Raw genomic sequence first — 19769 nt, 5'->3', positions numbered from 1 at the left:
CATCTTGATTTCTGATATATAAACATAACAATAATTTTTTAAGTACCAGAACTGGAAACAAACTATTAGGTGCTATATGGTGTTTCATGCAGAACCGCACCAAAAGCCAATGACTGAAAGCTGAAGCCAGACTAAATCAGAAGACAAACAAGTAACATATGAAGGTCGATAGGATAGCTGTAGCTGATGTCAGTCCCTCATTGGGTCATTATCCCTTTTCCCCATGTCCCTTGCCTTGTGAAGAGGTGCAGTCCCAACTCAAAATATAAATGGAGCAACAAGGGGCTCACAGGGGCAGAGAAAGACAAACATATTCTAGCTATACTGCAACACCGAAACTTCTGTCTTGTTCTGAGAAGGTAGGAGAAGCCATGATGCTCCACGACTATGAAGCAAAAACTGAAACAGGAGGAAAGATCTTGGGAGACTGAGGTTCATGAAGGCAAAAGATCCCCAAATCCTCTAATCTTCCCATCCCTCTAGTTAATTCATACGTGACCCATGTTTTTAGCAGTGGTAGTGATTAACCTTTGCTACAACTTATTTAAAAGAAAAAAGAAAAAAAGATTATCTACCTTCTGGTATCTGGAAAACAAGACTAGATGCCTTTTTTCACAAAAGACATGTTACTGTGCGCAGTGGAAGAAGACTTGAGTAAAAATGTCTCGCCAGTCAGTGTACGAGGTCAAACTATATGATCTAATATTAGTTTGTAGCATAAAAATCTATGTATGTCCGATTTGATCTTCGACAGTTCATTTTATGCTAAATAAAAATTCTGCTGCAAATTACCAGAAGAGTTGGGGAATGGAGAAAGAAAAAGTTCCTCTACCAGGAAAGAGATTAATAAATAAAATCTCATCTCAAACTATTTTCCAAAGGATAACCACTTCAGTTTAGAATCTATGGATTTTTAAAAATTTTTACATCATTTTTTGTTCCAAAAATAATTACAATACTTCTACCAAAAATGTATTATCAGGATATGATGTCTTTAGTTGATGTTGTCAGCCTTTTTCCTCCTGCATTAATTGCCTGACTTATTTTGGGTGGGAATGCTTCCTTTAGAATTAAGAGGATGTTTTGTGCACTGTGCTGACTACCAGAAATAATAATTTGTGGTGATACAAAATATCCACATTCACTTTGCTTTTATATTCATTCATCTTTAGCTCTGCACAGGCCACACTGATAAAGGATAAATTTCTGCAGCAGAGTGAGTGGAGAGCTCATATGGTTGATGATGGCTGATGAATGATAACAGTAATTGTAGATCAATTCTAAAGCTTGTTAGAAAAAACAGGACTAAGAGATGGGAGGGTCTCACTGGCTGATAAACATAACAACACACTTATTACTAAGTAACTACATAAATTTTTTAAAGTTATATTGTTATGAAATATATTCATTAGATCATTCAATTTTAGACAGCAGTCCTTAGATACTTACTTATGGAAAATAAATGGCAGGTGATTTAGATTTAGTAGAGCAATAAAACTCTATAGTTATTCTCTTCACTGTAGCTGCCTCTTCTGTAGTAGTAACTGTCAGTAAGCCATCCAGACTCAACTTTCACATAGGAATCAACATGTAAATTAATTTCAAATAGACCACCAGCTAGGGTAAATTGTTTCTCGTATAATGCAGTCACAATCTATCCTTGACCCATCCACACATACTCAGACCAAAACGGTGATTTTACAAAGCTGTTTATCTCATCCATATCTGATATAAAAGGTCTTCTAATCTGAATGGATTTCTGTTTTAGTGAAAAAAAAAAAAAGTTATGGAAGTGACTTAACTGGCCAGCAAAGGACATCATGGCAAGAAGCAACGAAAGCAACGGAAATGAAATGACTAGAGAAAATGCTAACAAAGTTTCTTCATGCATACTAATATAAACTACTAGTGTATGTATACTAGAACAGTTCTGAAAGTGCACAATTCCTAATATTTTGTGCAAAAAAAACACTGCTAGTGTCTGCTGTAGCTTGAAAAGAGTAGCCTTCTTTCATAAATATTTTCCAGAAAATAGTATCAATGGAATATTATAAACAAAAATATTAGTTCTTTATCAAACCCCAGAAATAAAATTATTTTAAACCATATGGAAAATAAAGTGAAGATAGATTTAAAGTGAAAAAGTCCCTGAATCTATTTTACTGAAGTCTGCAAAAAACATCTTACATAACTCATGAAAAATAAATACGATTTTTAAGTTTCATTACCTAAGACACAGTTAATAACACGGAATTATTTTATACATTTAACACTTAACCTGAAACTTTTTTTTTTAACTTAAGTTAAAAATATCAGAAATAGCTAATGCCAATGATACAACTAATTTGCTGGTTACAGAAGGGTAACGATTTGAACAGTGAGGGTGAATAACAACAAAGCAAATGAAGTTGTATGTTGGAAACAGCAAACTGAACCTCTGTGGCAAAAGTAACAGAGCTTGTGATGAGCATATGTATCAGTAACTTTTCATTCATTTCTACTTCCTTCATCTCCATGTTAAAGTTTATCCAAAATAATTCAAAATTTGGAAACATTTGCTGAGTACTGTAACAGCAATCCGGTCTGGATACATCTTATTCTGAAGTCTCCAAAAATTTTCTAAGCAAGAATGAAAAGTGTTATGATGGTGTAGGCAGAACGAGGATCACAAGTGAAATGAGCTCTAGCTACCTGAGGTGCAATTGAAATAAAATAGTACATTGCTGTATTTTGCATAGTTTAATCATACCTTACAATAAAATTAAAACAGAGTTGGTGTTTGACATTAGATTTTAAGCTGAACCTTTCATGTTTCAATTGACTCTTGAATATATTGGCTGAACGCTACATATCAATAGCCTAAAATGGTAAGATCTAAAATCATGTTGTCTCTCTCTTAATTAGCATGAAATGAACTTCTAGCATATACTAATGTCTCATACTTACAGAACAATACAACTATAAAGAATATACAATACCTCAAAAAGAGAAGAAACTATTTAAGTGCTAAAAATGCAATTTTATAATTTTAATTTAATTAGCAACATTTGTTTTTTCTGTTCCTGAAAGCAAGTTGATACATAAGTACAAAGTCACTTAGAGCAACTTAACTGAAACAGCTTGGGTTTTTTGCTCATGAAGCAAGAGAAGGATATTGTTGAAGATATGAATCTTAGATTTTGTTAAATTTTACCAAATTTGACTTCTAATTTTGTCAAAAAAATTAACAGCTTTTCATTTGCAAAACATAGGATGGAATTTTGCTATCATTCAAATGTTTCTAGGATATCTCACTTCAAACTAAGTCTACTACTATTCATTTGCGTTTACTAGATGCATTTAATCCTCACTTTCAATCCTCACACTCAGTTCATCCTTTCCACTTACTGAATTCCATTGTCAGTGCATAATACCAAACTTATAGCATGATATGCAAAACATAAAATACATTTGTACTGATTTGATTAAGCTGAAAGCTAGCATGAGTTCTAAAAGAAGCAATATTTGCATTCAAACAAAGACCAATTTAAAAAGACTGAGAAAACATAGGAATATCTTTGCATTTAAGTAATTAAAGAAGCATAACTTATCACATTTACCTAAGTCTAGAAGACTCAGTCCTTACTTGTGCCTAGAGAAAACTACTCTTGTTCTGGCTGCACTTTATAATCATGAAGTAATGTGAAAACGTCTATGAAATATTTTTAAAATAAGTAAAATACATTAGTATTTTTAAAGAAAGAAAATCAGGTTAAAGTATTGATTTTAATTAAATGAACCTGAAAGAAGAATGTTGCTCTTTACAGAAATACCATGTTTTTATTAAAGTCATGCAAAATACAGGCAAATGTTAATATACACCCTCTTTTCTTTAGTAACTAAAAAATATACATAAAACTCTTTGCTACTAGCTGAAGGTTTCTCTATGTTATTGATCTACACTACTCATTAAGTGAATTATGTCTCTTCAGAATTTTTCTTTTCCACAGAAAACAACATAACACAGTCAAGGAAATCTTAAAATTTAGAGGAAATAATACCTCTTTACATTGTACAAAAATTTTTTATTTATCTATACTAGCCACCTGTAATCCTTTTAAGAATCAAAACTAAGAGATTTTATAGGATCATCTAAATTATCTGATGTTATAATAGAGGTTCATCATCATTCCAAATAAAATTTAAAAGAATATTAGTTTTTTACTCATTACAGTGGTTCCTAAAAATAAAATCCCTTAATTTCAATATCCCCTTTGACTACTGATGAATCAAAACTACTAATCATGCTTTACCACCTTTAGTACATTGTTCAACTCTTCTTACTCTGTATCTCACAATTCTCTTCCACATAATTTCCAGATCTCTATACCCAGATCAAATACCCAAAGAATTAGGTAAAGGTGTCCATTAATGTTATGCAGCAAAGCTAGACTAGGTAAAAACCTATTTTCTTAATTGGAGTAAGGGCTGATTGAGTAAGCTCTCATGGGAAAAGTCTGTCTTCAGGCTTAAGCTTCCACAATATTATCTATCACAGCTGTAACAGAACACATCCTCCCGTATCATTGTGAGACACCTCCCTTATGAGCTTTTGATCCCGAGTAGACTTTTGAGAATGACCATAAATAAGTTAATACAAAGTATCAAAAGGTAATAAACACATCAGTGTTCTGAACAAATGTAAGTATTTTGAAATAAGCTACCAAACCAACACTAATATGAATATGCAGTTGAAATACAGAACAAATGCTGGGAAGTTACACATATCTTTAAGTTATATTATTTAATGTTTACATCTAATAACATAACTATTCTCAGCAACACTTCCTTTTTCATAAAAAGTACAAAATGTTAAAGGAGGCTATTTTAGGCCCCAACTCTACAAATTTTCAAGCTCAAATTTATTCTTATGTTAGCACCACCAGTGCATCCACTGACATTATTTGCATGCATACATCTAACCTACAGAATGTAAGTATTTTCAAGCTCTCAAGGGAAAGGTCTGTCTTCACATTTAAGTTCTCACAATATATTTATTTCCTACTCATATATACTACTTATTTCACAGTAAGTAATTCTGCCAACATAATAGTGCTATATATTCTGTCACTAGAAGTATATGTTAGTGAGCAAGAACATTATAGTGACTAAGAAACCAGCCCCGAAGATGTCACATAGGTCTGAAATACTTACTGTAGCTGGGGAGGCCCGCGTTGTATGAGTCACTGAATGACCAGAATTTTCCATTGAATTGCCAATCAGATAGGTCCCTCCTGAGCTGCTAATGAGCTGTCCTCCTGTGACACCCATCTGAATCCCTCCAGTGCCCACCATACTATGAGAGGAGACCACTGTCGTCACCTGGGCAGAACTTCCTTGAGTATCAAAATAATTTCCCCCAGTGTTTTGGCTGTACATCTGGGTTTCTGTGTAAGGATAAGTTGTTGATCGGCTTCAGGAAAAGAAAATAAAAGGAAAATAAGTTATTTGTATTGTTTATTTAGGTGCGGGAAAATATTATAACTCCAGAAACAAGTGTACAATAGCTATAAACAAACTAAATAAGATTGGCAAACAATCAATGCCTCCACAGAGAATACTTCATCATGTCAAAGCACTGAATAATTAATTTACTAACTCAATGTTAAATGAAGTATCTGCTAAACCTTACAGAAAAATTTGTCAGTCCCACTGGAAGAGAAGCAGAGAATGGAAAAGTCACATATTGTGAAATACTGATTTTTAGTCAGATATCATATATTTTGCATAGTGTATACTGCAAAATTGCAAATGACGTACAAATGTCAGCCAAGAGAGTCCAATGTACCCATAAATTTTATATATTGATTTTAAATTTATTGAAGCTCTTTGGATGAAGCTTGAAAATCTGAGCTCATTGGTATTTTAGGACATGCAGTTATTTTTACAAGGTGAGTATAAAATTGGACACGAATCTATGTCATGGTAAGAAACTGCATTAAAGAAACAAAACTAAACAGAATTATGACTTGTAAAAAGGTCACAAAGATAAAAGTGGCTGACGTACACAACAGTATCAATTTAATAAAATTCCTTCCAACCATGAGATATTTTACTCTAACCATTCACCTCACGAAATCTTCTGTCATTCTCTGCTTTGTGGTTGCAATCATTTATCTTGGACCAATTCTGGGCTCCCCCGTAGGAGGGAGGCACTACTGGAGTGAATCCACAGGAGGGCTACGAAAATGATTAGGGGACTGGAGCATCTCTCTCATGAGGAAAGGCTGAGACAGCTGGGCCTGTTTAGCCTGGAGAAGACTCAGAGGGGATCTTATCAATGTATACAAATATCTAAAGGGAGGGTGTCAAGAGGATGGGGCCAGACTCTTCTCAGTGGTGCCCAGCAACAAGACAAGAGGCAACAGGCACAAACTGAAACACAGGCAGTTCCATCTGAACAGGAGGAAAAAATTCTTTACTGTGAGGGTGACGGAGCACTGGAACAGGTTGCCCAGAGAGGTTGTGCAGTCTCCTTCTCTAGAGATACTCAAAACCTGCCTGGATGCGATCCTGTGCAATGTGCTCTAGGTGACCCTGTGGGGGCAGAGGCGTTGGACTAGCTGATCTCCAGAGGTCCCTTCCAACCTCAACCATTCTGAGATTCTGTGATTCTGTGACCATTATCCTTCATGGGTTATAATCTATATATAGTTACTGAATGTGCATTTGCTCCTGTGGACTGACTTTGCTTTTTAAATTAATGTATCTCAAAATGGACAAGTAAATAGTATTCATTACTTTAAAATCCAGGTTCCTTATTTTAGAAAAGCTTATTTGAAAAATTTATCCTGCTTCATGACTGCTAAGCTTTGTATCATGGCAAGCACAACAACGGAAAAATCAAAAGATAAAAAACAGTCAGTTTACCTAACAGTTATTTTTCTCATTTAAACATAGAATGCTATAATGTTGCGTGAACTCAACTGTCACCACCATTTTGAACTTCAAAGTTCCCCGTTCACTTGGGCTTGTGTATGCTGAGATGCACTTAGTCCAAGAAAGTACACTTCAACGGTGTCATGATTCAGAGAAATCAGAAATTCCCGAACCTCAGCATAAGTCCCTACTTGTTTAGTATGATCATACCAAACACAAAGTTATGCAAACCTATGCAACTAAGGAAGTTCCCCCCCACCAAAAAAAAGAAAAAATCATCCACTCTTATCCAAAAATGCAACAAGAGGAGGAAGTAGTATCCAACTTTTTACACAGTAGGTTGGTGATGAACACACCCATCCAGGAATTAAGTAAGTTTTTGTTTCCTTCATCTAGACAGGGAAGTTTCTTATCAGCATGCACAAAAGGTCACAGAAATTTACTGTTTGTTGTTTTTTTAATTATGAAGGCTTAAGCAAGTTTAATTATTAGTCAACAATGAACTCAGACATAATAATTCCTTCTTTAGCTTCAGCAAAACATTATTTTTAATACAACTGAAGAATACATGGCATCATAACAACAACCAACGTCAGAACTCCTATGATATTAACTATGACCATAATATATTCTCCTTTGTTCTTCAGAGACACTTCAGAAACTCCAAAACTTCATTTGTAATATCCTAAAAGTTTTTTAATCCTTGTACCACATTTGCTTTCACCCTTTCTTAAGGTACTTAAATATATATATTTTTGAGTACTTTGCAAGCTTTAAAATCAGCTGCAACGTACTTGCAGTCAATCTAAAAGGACTGAATTTCAGTCTAATGAAAACTAAGTAAAATTGTTCTTTTAGGAACAACACTCAGGAGGACAGTTCATCTAGTAACACCTCTTTTGGAGAGCTAAAATCAGTTCATCTTTACATTACAATCACCTGTGCATGTGTGTAGGGAAATCTGTTTTGGTATTTCTGATTAATCTGCTTTATCAAGCCAAGGTATCATTGAATGCTTCAATGGGTGACAGGTATCTGCTACCACAGCTGCATCTGGTTTAGAATGACACAATTTACAGCATGTCAACAATCCTACACAATGGGGGACACTTTAGGAGAATCTAGTGATGGAAGCTCAGGGAAAACAAATCATTCAAGCGTTTATCAAGAGACTGAATACTGTAATTTCCCCCCAAAGAAAAAAGAAAACGAGGTATTACCAAGATAATGATATACACACAAAGAGAAGGCCATTGCTGACAGTAAAAATAGACAGAGCTATAGGAAATGGACCATCAAAATGATGTCAGGAAGACAAATTTCACTTGAAAAAGTGGAATCAAGAGGTGGTTCTTTGAAGCCAGAAGGATTTTGACGCAAATCCTAGAGAACGCCCAAAATTCACAATAAAATTAAATCATGGACTTGGTGTGGAATGGGGAGGGAGAAGGGAAGGCTTTTCTGTTTTTAATAATTTGTATATCATTTGTAGTCTCTAAATAAGGACTGACTGTATCTGAACACCTGTATCTGTATCTGTATATACTATCTCTATCTGTTTATAACAGTATTCCTTACCGCTGGATCAAGAGCAACCACTGGGGTACACCAGTGGGTCAGACTCCAACATAAACACACACTTCTCTGTTCCAACTACCAGGTTTACAGCTTACTTCTTCAAGACCACCTGATTGTTGGAGATGCTTAAACAAACCTTTTGCAACACAGATCGACCGGGTAATAAAAAGTGAGATACATAAGTTATTATAACATGCAATAATAATTGCCACTCAGCAAAAAGTCTTAGAACTGAGACAAAATTCAACTATTTTTGGAAAGCAAAAATGAAGGCTACAACGACCGGATGGGATGATGTTTTGGAAAGTGGTGATACAAAGGTTTTCAGGTGATTGTACATGATAACATGAGCTCTCAACACAAAACTGTAGCAAAGAAAAAAATGTATTATATCGTCTAGACACACAAAGGAGAACTTGAGATAAGGAAGCGATCTACTCCTCCATAGCACCTGCATCACAAACATGCAATACTATCTGAAATAATCTGGTACCATAGTCAATTATTTCCCATTGCAAAGCTTATAACAGCACCCCAATGTCTTCTTTTGTTTAACAGTTGCATACAAAGATTCTCCGGGGACCAATCTCACTTAATGTAACTAGAGTCTTCTGGCTCTTTATGAGAATTCCTTGGGTATATATTGTGGCTCATGATACAAGTCAGGCAACAGAATCTTACAGTTCCTCTTATGGAAACACTACAAAATTCAAGTGTTTACTAAAATGTAACATTTGAAAGTCTGCTGGAGTTTCTAATAAGTTTCAAGTCAAGGGAGTTTGGTTGCAAAGTCCCAGTTTTCAGAAGGTTGTGCAAAGTGGAGGAAATATGCCCTGAAAGCATGTCACACACAGTCAGAGACACTGTCCGAATTCCATTCAGATTAAGCAAGGCCAGAACGTCTATCCAACACTGAGATCCCACATGGGAAATCAAGAGACCAGCATGAATTGGACAAGGAATGCAACGTATTAGAGCTGAAGGCACCACGTACTTTGCTTTATTGCTTACCTACCTTTCATAGTGATTTACAAAATATAAAAATAGGGAATGCTGTTAATAAAACTCTATTTCTGGCATACGAAAAAAAAGATGATCTCCACAGGTCCCTTCCAACCTCAACTATTCTGTGATTCTGTGAAAACAGAAAACAACTAATTTCTAGATTCAGTAAGCCTCAGCATTACTGTTCTAATTAACTGCAATGTCTCCTATGTGATTGCAGACACTGACATAATCTTACTTAGCTTAAACTCTAAAGACACTTTTATCTCTTTAGAGACACTAACACTTTGGAAAAAAGACGTGAATAAAAACAGTGGCACTGAAAGAGTGTATCTTCTTGTTGTTCTCCTCTAAATTTTCAGTGTGCACATGCACACATGGCAAATGATTTATCCCAGCAGCTTCTATTTTTTGGTTCTATGTAAATGTCAAGATTCTGATCTATTGACTTCTATAAATCAGTGCTCCTGTCAACACCTCATTTACATGAGCTGATCGTGGCCCCAAATTTTCTTTGGGCAAGTAATTCATGGATAGATTCATCCTTCCCATATTTATATTTGCCTAGAAAATATGGATTTATGCAAGTTTTACTCATGTTTTAGAAATGTTTAGAAATGGATAAAACGTATAAATATATATTTTTTACATTGAGATGTATACTCTTTTACTATAACGTGAAAAATCATCATCCCTTCACAATGGCTGTACAAGAATGGCATTTTAATTCAAATATGAAAACTTTTCAATGTCATATGCTTTAGTTTTCTGCAATTCTAATTCAAACAAACAAGTAGCATAATAATTATTATCTTATTAATATAATAATAATTACAGAATTACTCATGAGGGCTTTGGTATGCACTACCCCTTAAATCTTAGCAGGCAGGCATATAAGTATTTTTTAATATTATATCTATAATGAAAGTTAGCCTTTTATGGTACTTAATTAACTACAGCGTTACTGGGATATTAAATATGATACACAGTAGATAAAATTAACACATCAAATATTATACAAGATAAACATACTGTTATTATTTATATACAGAGTGGCTAATGCTCATGATGAATGTTATGCTACCACAATATGGAAGAAAACCTCTGTGCACAAAAGCCAGGAAAATCTGTTTCCCACCACAACAATATTCTGAAGTTTCTTTAAAATTTTAGTATAATCCTATGGCCCTATATCTGACAGAGAACTTCATGGAAACTATAGAGAACAGAATCCTTCCTCTGACATTGGGGGAAGGCTTTAGTGCAGCCAATGTATTGCTAAAGCCCCTAGAGATGCTGCTGTATGTATGCTGTCATAAGCATAACGTGAAGTACTGTATAACCTAACACTGACACAAGAAAACATGATACAGCAGTCAAACGATAATGGAGGGAGATAAATCGTCTATTTCACTCTGTCTCATACATCTTCCTGCCTCCCCACAAAAAAATCTGCTCCTATAAACAAATATTGATTTAGGGCTTCCTAATCCACTCCTGTTACCAAAATATTGATTCAGAGCTTCTTAATAACAGATGAAATCCCGAAGAGGAAATAACCTCCAACCACAAGAGTCTCCTGAACTGCTGTGAAGAGAGCTAGAGAACTGATAAAACAATAAGTTATTGTTTCTTATTACCAATTCTTCTTTAACAAAAGAAAATGCAAAAAATCAGAGTCTAAAACCCAGACTATGAAAGGGTAGTTAATGCCTCTATAGCTGGAGAGCAAAAATTCAAATTAAGCAATTTTCTCCAAAATAATGAAGTTGATCTGCTTTATGCATATATATTTTCTATACATGGACAACATAAAATATACCAGCCAGATACAGCTTTGTAAAATTCACTTAAAATAGAAATGCATTATTCAATATGGATAAATTCCAATTTGCTGTTACTGACTGTTTTGAACAGTCATGTTCACAATACAAATTAAAAATATATTTGACAGACACCCATTATCCATAAAAAAAGAATGGACATCCTCAACACTCAGTTCAGGATTTTTTTCCACATGGAAATAAAACACTAAAAGCACACACACTACGTGACTGTAGGAAAACCATGCAAACTAGGAAAACGAAGTAAATCAAAACTGAGGAGAATGCTTAGAAATTATTTTCTTATCACCTGGAAGTTACTCTTCCTGGACAGGTAAGTAGAGTTAGCTACAGACCTCTAAAAATTCTGACGGTGAGGCACTGCAGATCTATAGTCCAAGAAACGTTCTATTACTATTGTTAATCACAGGCTCTACAATAAATGTGGCTGGCCTGAAGACTGGGACTTTACAGGCTTCTTTTGCTTGGACCTGAGCTTGCCTAGAGCTTTGTTTAGCTTAGCTATAATAATAATTGCCTAATGATCAGGCAAATGTTACTTAATCTGTTTTAGTTTTAGCTTATATTAGCTTAGTATGATTGTGTGGTATAACACCTACTGCTGACGTATTTCTCTAACTCATAAAGAGTAAGAGCAACTTGTTATTCTGTGTAAAACGGATGATCTATGAATAGATCCTAGAATGCTAGAATAAAGATTCAGGAAAGATGACCATGGGTATGGGAAGTATCCAACAAATATAAAACACAGCACATATAGTGAATTCAGATGTAACATGGAAATGCAAACCAATGAAGAATGAACAAGGTGTACAGCACACTAGAAAATATTTTTAAAAATAGCCACAATTGGACCTAGCGTCCATCGTACTTCTCCAGGCAAAGGACCTGGGATACTGGTAGCTTGCTGTAATCCTCTCTCAGATGGAAGCTAGAGGACCAGTGGAAAGGTGAGCATAACAACCGAGAAAAAGGATTAGATATCAGGAAATATGTGTATGACAACTTTAACCCTATTGATAATAATTCCTTGACTACATTTTTATGGCTTAAATTAGAGTAACAGTAAATTCTTTTGTTTGCCTATAAAGTGTATTTCTTTCACATCAACTGCACAAAGTGTATCCATAACATTCTTCCTTTATCCACTCAAAACTGCCATGTTAGTGGTAGTACACTGTAACAACAACGCGTTTTTTTTAAAGATAGTGTGACATGCCTGACAAGCAGAAGTGTTATTAACCAGACACAGATGTAGATAGCATCATTCAAATAGTCTAATGTTTTATACCATATATATGACAAGTTGCAGGTTACACCCCTTGTATTATCATTATGCTTCCAAACATAATACAATCAAATCACTTTTAAGTGTAGCTGAACCATGATATCAAATCTGTGGGAAGAACTGTCCTATAAAAACAGAACTGTTACACCTGACAGACTGGGAAACCTGACAAACTTCTTACTACTTCTTACTCCAATCAAAAGAATGAGGTAACTGTTTCCTTCTAGGTATTGTATGTACATCTTATGTTGGTAACCTGTATGGACTTAAACCAATGCTAGCGTGTTCTTTGTTTTGAAATACAGAATTATTCTTCTGTCAGACATGCTATAACTTTTATTGTAGAGATCTCTGTACACCGAACTAATGTCTTCACCCTAATTATTGGCTGCAGACTTCTCATCGTTTATATTCCATTGCTAGAGTGTTATTGCCATTTGATAGATTATGCAAGCATTCTATAACTGATCTTGAGTTAGAAAGAACAGTTTGATTCAGGCATGGTCACCAAATAAATCAAACATATAATCACAGAGAAACAAGCCAAAAGACACACCACTCTGGTCAATCACAACATTTACAAACCTAATCCTACTTTCTGAGAGTGAAACAGAGAATTCCTAGAGTGGAAGTGGACAAAATGGCTGTAGCACAGTATCAAGAACCTGACAAGATCCAGGAGATGATGGACAGAAAATGATGTACTGCAGTCTGGATATGTGCCCAAATATTTTAGCACAAGGGAGGCTGGCCTCTGTTTTCTATCACAGCAGAATGCAACACAGTCTATGCAGGTCTTGTTTAGGGAGATGCTGAGCTTTGGGTTCACTTTTGAAAATTCTAAAAAGCCAACTCCTGTTGACATAGCTCCAAACTAGTTAATCAAGTGACAAAACAAAATGAGGAGAAATGGATAATTTTTAAAAACATATACATAACTTATGTAATGATAAAAACAGCAAATATGAAACTAATTCTTTATGCTCTGAAGAAAGCTGGCTGTCAGGAAACTAGAATTCCAATCTTTTTCACCTGTCCAATAAATGCCATTCTAATATGTAGTGCATATATTCAATAACTTTTATTTACAGAAATGAGATTCTTCCATTCTTAATCTGAAGTATAAATGGATACAGCAAAAACGAACTTCACAATATACAGTCTAAAAATTCTGAGTACAAATACAGATTGGTCCCATTCCCCGTGTATAAAACCAAAGTCTCTAGAAAGGCTCATGTTCCTAGAAATCGCATTTCTCTATACATACTTTTTCTGAACAACAAATTGTATCAGTAGTAAACTCTTCTACACGGGTGAAAGACAATCTGGATGAGGCTCACTGGCTAAAGACAGTGTCTTTGACATCCCATTGACTGATTCTGTGAAACTAACAAAGGGACTCAGGTGTAGAGTGCAACAAAATCCTGAATACTTAAAGGCTGGTACTAAGCAGTCAGTAACATTCATTTCTTTTTTATCAGGACTACGCAATCAGATATTTTTGTATCCTGCACACTGCCGAAAGTGCAGGTGTCAACTGCTCACATGGGAACATCAAAGCAGTAAATGAAACTGTCAGGTTATGTGGTAAGGGCTCATCTCCCCAAGCACGCAGGACCATAGAGGCACTATGACCAGTGGGCAGGGGAACTACCTGCTTAGAGGAGTGGACATGCTGCCCAGCTCCTCCACGGCTGTCCCAGGAGAGCATCAGCCCCACGGTCCAGGGGTGAAACCCAGCAAGGTGAGTCAAGGAGGATGGCTCTCCAGAGCACCTTCCTGACTGAGGGGGGTCACTGCTGAGGTGTATGGGACACACTGTGGTAAGCAGGGGAACAGCATTTTGGGATTGCACAAGACTTAATATGGGATGTTTAGAGAAGGAATCAAAGGCAGAGAAAGAGAAGGATCTAGCTGATTTGAGCAGGAACAAATGTGGGAAACTAGAGGGATTTGGGGAATAAAAAGGGGTCAGTCATAGGTAAATGGGTCTGGTCAATAAGCTTGTCTGGCCATGTCCTATGCCTGAACAGCAGTTTGTCCTAGCTTCTTATTAAATTCCTTTCTAACTGTTTTCCTGAGTGAGGGACTTTCTCTTCTATGCTCATGTGTGTGTGGAGGTCTGAGTGCCAGCCACTGTGGGTCAGAGGGCCTGTGTCTCCGTGAGGGCAGCAACTGGAGAGACTGGAGTGAGTGGAAGTAAGTGCCAGCAACTGGAGTGGGACCATGGGTCAGAGGACTCCTGTGTCTGGATGCCAGCAGCTGGAGTGAATGAGGGTCCATGAGTGACTGTATGACCACTAGCAAACATCAAGCTGGACCAGGTGGCAAGTTGGTGAAGTGACCTGCAGCCAGCTCTGTGTGTGTATGTGTCTCTAAGGCTGAAAGCACAGGGGAATTGGCTACCAGAAGGACCAGGGGAGTCCCAGCTGACTGCTAGAGGCACCATAGGGACTGGACATCGACTGAGACCCGTTTGTGTAAGTGCGTCTGGTGTGTGTGTGTGTTTGTGTGTCTGTAAGTGAGAGGCTGAGACACATGGAAGATTGAGATCCAGGATCCGAGCCCAGCAGCTGGAGGGATCCACAGTGTGTGTGTACGTGTGTGTGTGTGTGTGTGTGTAAGTTAATGAGTGAGGGGGTCTGCATCAGTAACTGCAGGAGGGCTGCAGGCCACAGAAAATCACGTGTCCAGGTGCCAGCAGCTGAGGAGACCAAAGATCCAGGGGCAACTGCTGGCTGGACCAAGGATCTAAGCCCAGCTGCTGGAGGGATCCACAGTGTGTGTGTGTGTGTGTGTGTGTGTGTGTGTGTGTGTGTGTGTAAGTTAATGAGTGAGGGGGTCTGCATCAGTAACTGCAGGAGGGCTGCGGGTCACAGAAAATCACGTGTCCAGGTGCCAGCAGCTGAGGAGACCAAAGATCCAGGGGCAACTGCTGGCTGGACCAAGGATCTAAGCCCAGCTGCTGGAGGGATCCACATTATACAAGCATATGTATATACACATAAGCATATATATCTGTATATATGTCCCACTAATGGATCTTCCTCCTGCTCAGCCAGAGGGGAATAGGATGAGGCTGTTGGTGCTGTTTGTGTTTGAGTGAGTGCTGAGAGCATCTTGATCTCTGTGGCCAAACATGCATATACGTCCGTTTGTCTGTCTATCTGTCTACCTATCTGTTGTATATGTGCATTATATGGGTGCCCAATGGAATTACATGCTCCTCAGCCTCGCTACTGGCTGTAACCAGGAACATGGAGATGTGGATCCTCGCCCCCTGGGGTGAACAGTTTCAGCCTCTCTTACCTAACAGAAAGGAGAGACTCAGATGTACTAGTTGTAGAAGGAAAGATATAGACTGCACACACACAGACTAATTAAACTGCTGACAATCTTTGTTTGATCCCAAAAAATCAGCCTCTGGGAGAACCAGGTGATCATGGGCTACTTCAAACCCAGCACCAGATATATTAGAACTCTTGAACTCTCCTTTTTTAGCAGGAGTAACAATGTAGTGAATTTACTCTGTTTTTTAGATCTCACAGAGGGAGATTTATCTCATAAATCTCATAAATCTCTCTGTCCCCTGAGAGGTTATCAGGAGGAACATCCTTATGGAGGCAATTGCATTTAGCTGAGGAAAATGTATAATGTAACAGAGCTCATCTTCCTGTAAGATTGATAATTAGTTTTCAAATTATCCTTTGCCATCTAGGAAAGACAAACTGTTAGCAGTCATTAAATTTTTTTTTAGAAAACTTTCTCCATATGAAATCTCCACTAACTCAAACTTTACTTGTGTTGAAAATTAAATATCTTAATTCCAAGAAAGATAAATAGTAATGCATCCAGAAAGATATCAACCATCTCAAGATGTGATTTATTGGTGAAAAGCACTACATGCCATGTTGTGCCAGCGAGCACCTACTTCCACCTGTTTTTAAAGTAATGTCTACAAAACAAATTTTTAGCAACTATATCAGCAAAGCTACAGAGGCATAAATATTCCTGTATACCCTCCTGTAGAGAGATAATTATTCCAAGCTATTTATGCATTCTGAGTTTTTTAACAGCTCTTTTTCACAGATGCCTGCACATCCTGGCTTTTTATTTGTTTGTCATCATATTTTCTTCTTTCCACCAATTGGTATTCAGCTCCCACATTCTCGATCACTTCCACTAGCACTATCTAAGACTACCACCCACTGCCTGACTGATCACAGTCCCAATCTTCTTAGCAGTTATCCCAGATTTTTTCCTTCCACTTAGTGCCCTTAGTTACTATACTGCTTGACAATTTGGTTACAGCATCCCTCTACTTAACATCTAAATACAGTAAAACAAACAGTATCTTTTACTTTAAAAATGTGATCTAGAAAATCTGGCAAAATTTTATAGAGTGCAATAAAACATACAGTGCTAATGCCAGTGCTCAGATTTAAGTTCCCAGTTGGAAGAGTGGAAGTGCTAGAACTTTCTAAAGAAAAACCTATTAAAGTGCAGGAAAAGAAACGTTTTCCTTTATATTAACAGCTGAATGTCTTTGGTAAAAATTTTTCAAAAACAACCTAGACAAACAACTTAGTTCAAAACCAACTTTCTATACAGAAAACCACAACCCAAATGATTATAGATTAACAGTCTTAAAAGTGGCCTTCAGTTGCTACAGTATCTTAAACTAGATACTAGTCAATAGTCATTCTTAATGATAGGGAAGTCCTATATCCATTTATGATAAATTGTTTAGGATTTACAAGTGAGAAGAAAACAGACAAGCCAGTATGGGAGAAAAGCACATGAAAAATGAATTAAAGTATGTCAGGAGAGATGACCAAAGCATGCTGCCAGTGTTAACATCAGAAGTCTGTGAACCAAATAATGTTGCTGACTCTCTTGTATCACGGCTGGATTACTATCTACAAATAAATGCTTGCTGGTACCAAACAAGCTTTCTACATGATTTTTGTTCCTTCTCAAACTTCGTAACACATCAAGAATGGCAAGAGGCAGGTAAATGAGAAAGGGGAGAGAAGGTCTTCTCTGAGTAACCTGATCCTACTTTGATGTTAGAGCCAACTTCAAAGTTGGCCTTGATCTGAGCAACGGATTGGACTAGATGACATCCAGAGGTCCCATCAAACATAAGTTATTCTATCTATCTCTCTAAACTTGTCCATTGGTGAAAGGAACTTGATGGTGGAAAAGCGCGTTCAGAGAAGCAGGAGAAGCACGGTAATAAGCAGAGAAGAGAACACAGAAGCAAAAGGAGACAAAGTTACTTGTCTTTCTCTGCTTCTCCTCATTCCTTTGGCAGAAATAGCTCATTTCATTAAATATAGGAATTAAATTACATTACTACTTTCTGTAAATAGTAACTGCAGCTGCTGCAGCATTTTATGCATTTGCCAGTAGGATTGCAGACAGGACGGCATAAGGCCCACATGAAGATTTCCTTATTACAAAGATCATCACATTATGACAAAGTTAGATAGCACTTCCTGCGAACTGAACTTACCATAAACCTGAAATATTTTTATTTTCAAACAACAAAACGCTGTACATACAATTTTGCTCTAAGTCCAACTATAACAATCATTTGAATTCACTTTAAACAAAAGTTTTTTTTAATAAATAGGATATGAATTCAACATTTTATCCAAAAAAACTATTTCAAATGACAACAATAACAGAGTTTTGATTCAATCATTTTTTCCTTCCTACTTAAAATATAGCACCTGATAGGATGTCACCAAAAACGCATATTTAACTTCACATTTTAGTGAACATTAACATTCTGATCATTTGCCAACTTACATAGTTCCATTAGTGTAGACTGTTTCACTTCCTTCCACATACTGAACCTGGGCTGGGTACACATGCTGTACTTGTTGTACAGTCTGCACTTGCTGTACCTGTAAACAAGAACACCAGAAATGTAGGACACTGTAACAAAAGGAATGGCTGATGCTTCAGTACATCAAATGGTTTCAAAGCAGCATGGGACACCTCTGTTCTCACAATAAATAAAAAACTGAGAATGCTATGTCATAGCACAGCAATAGCACAGAAAGCTATTGTGCTTGCACAATACTTGCACTGTAAGTCTGCAATATGGTAACCGGAGTCCTAACATGGAAGATGCATGCTTGTGGAAAGTAGGTACCTTAAGCACCAAAGACAGAAACAATTGGAAAGCACAAAAAGGATGAAAAGAAGCATAACTGTATCTGTAACTTCAAGCTTAAGAGTTGCATTTACTAAGGAAGAAAGTTTCCTTTGGCCATATATATGCTGGTTTCTGGTGATATTTATCCCACTTTAGATCTGCACAATACAAGCCTTAAAACCACAGCTTAAATATGCTGCAGTAAATTTTAAAATAAAGGTTCACATCAACGTGGTTTAGCTCTAGTTCGATCAGAGTTAAATTACATTGTTATAAGGTTCTTTTTCCAATAATGCTTTGACCCAAATGTACAATGTAGGATTAAGAACCCCAATCTGAGTAATCTCTTTCCCAGAATACCATTAGTTATGACATACTCCAAGAAAAGAAGTTTTCATGTCACTAAAGAGTCCATTTCCTAAATGAAGCAGTAAGGGATGGATTATCTTCATGTATATTGCTGAGATGGCATGCCTGTCTCATAGAAGCACATCACTAGCCATACTATTACCCCTTTGATTCAATTACTATGTAGGACAGTTCCAGGCTATGCAAATTTCCTCTCAAGTCTTAGCACAGATGGCATGTGAAAACATTGCACTATAGAGTTTTTTGCCTTTTGCTACAGTAAAGATTGAGAATCCAATGCTTTATACCTGCCGTTATTTAAAGAAGCCATATTTTGGCTCCGTAATAGACCAGAATCTGAAGGATGTGCAAGGACTTAGAGACTTCACGCACCTGCACAGTCTCACTTTAGGAACTGAATCAGGAAAGCAACAACACATGCATTTATTAAAAAGATTTAATATAAATTGTATTTCAGTGGCTACTATTTTTCTTAAATATTTTGTTGCGACCTGACACGGTGCTAAAAATGCAAACATCATAATCCCAGATGAGTCTGGGCCTCATGTATTTGATGCATCATCTCCATATGCTCTTTGAGAATATATTAGTTGTAATA

The 19769-nt window shown here is 36.6% G+C and overlaps 1 protein-coding gene across 2 annotated transcripts in view; it reads right to left on the bottom strand.

Annotated features, from left to right (window-relative positions):
• Window positions 1-19769, bottom strand: part of RFX3 (regulatory factor X3) — a 135087-nt gene that overhangs the window by 38895 nt on the left and 76423 nt on the right. For both annotated transcript variants that reach the window (XM_064502685.1, XM_064502686.1), the window contains exons 3-4: window positions 18451-18548; window positions 5194-5452 (exon numbers count right to left, since the gene is read on the bottom strand). In XM_064502685.1, coding sequence (XP_064358755.1) covers window positions 5194-5452; window positions 18451-18548 — 357 coding nt within the window. The remainder of the gene's footprint in view (window positions 1-5193; window positions 5453-18450; window positions 18549-19769) is intronic.

This window comes from Dromaius novaehollandiae, chromosome Z, assembly GCF_036370855.1.
Source record: "Dromaius novaehollandiae isolate bDroNov1 chromosome Z, bDroNov1.hap1, whole genome shotgun sequence".
Taxonomy (NCBI): Eukaryota; Metazoa; Chordata; class Aves; order Casuariiformes; family Dromaiidae; genus Dromaius; species Dromaius novaehollandiae.
This window is presented reverse-complemented; position numbering and strand designations above follow the sequence as displayed.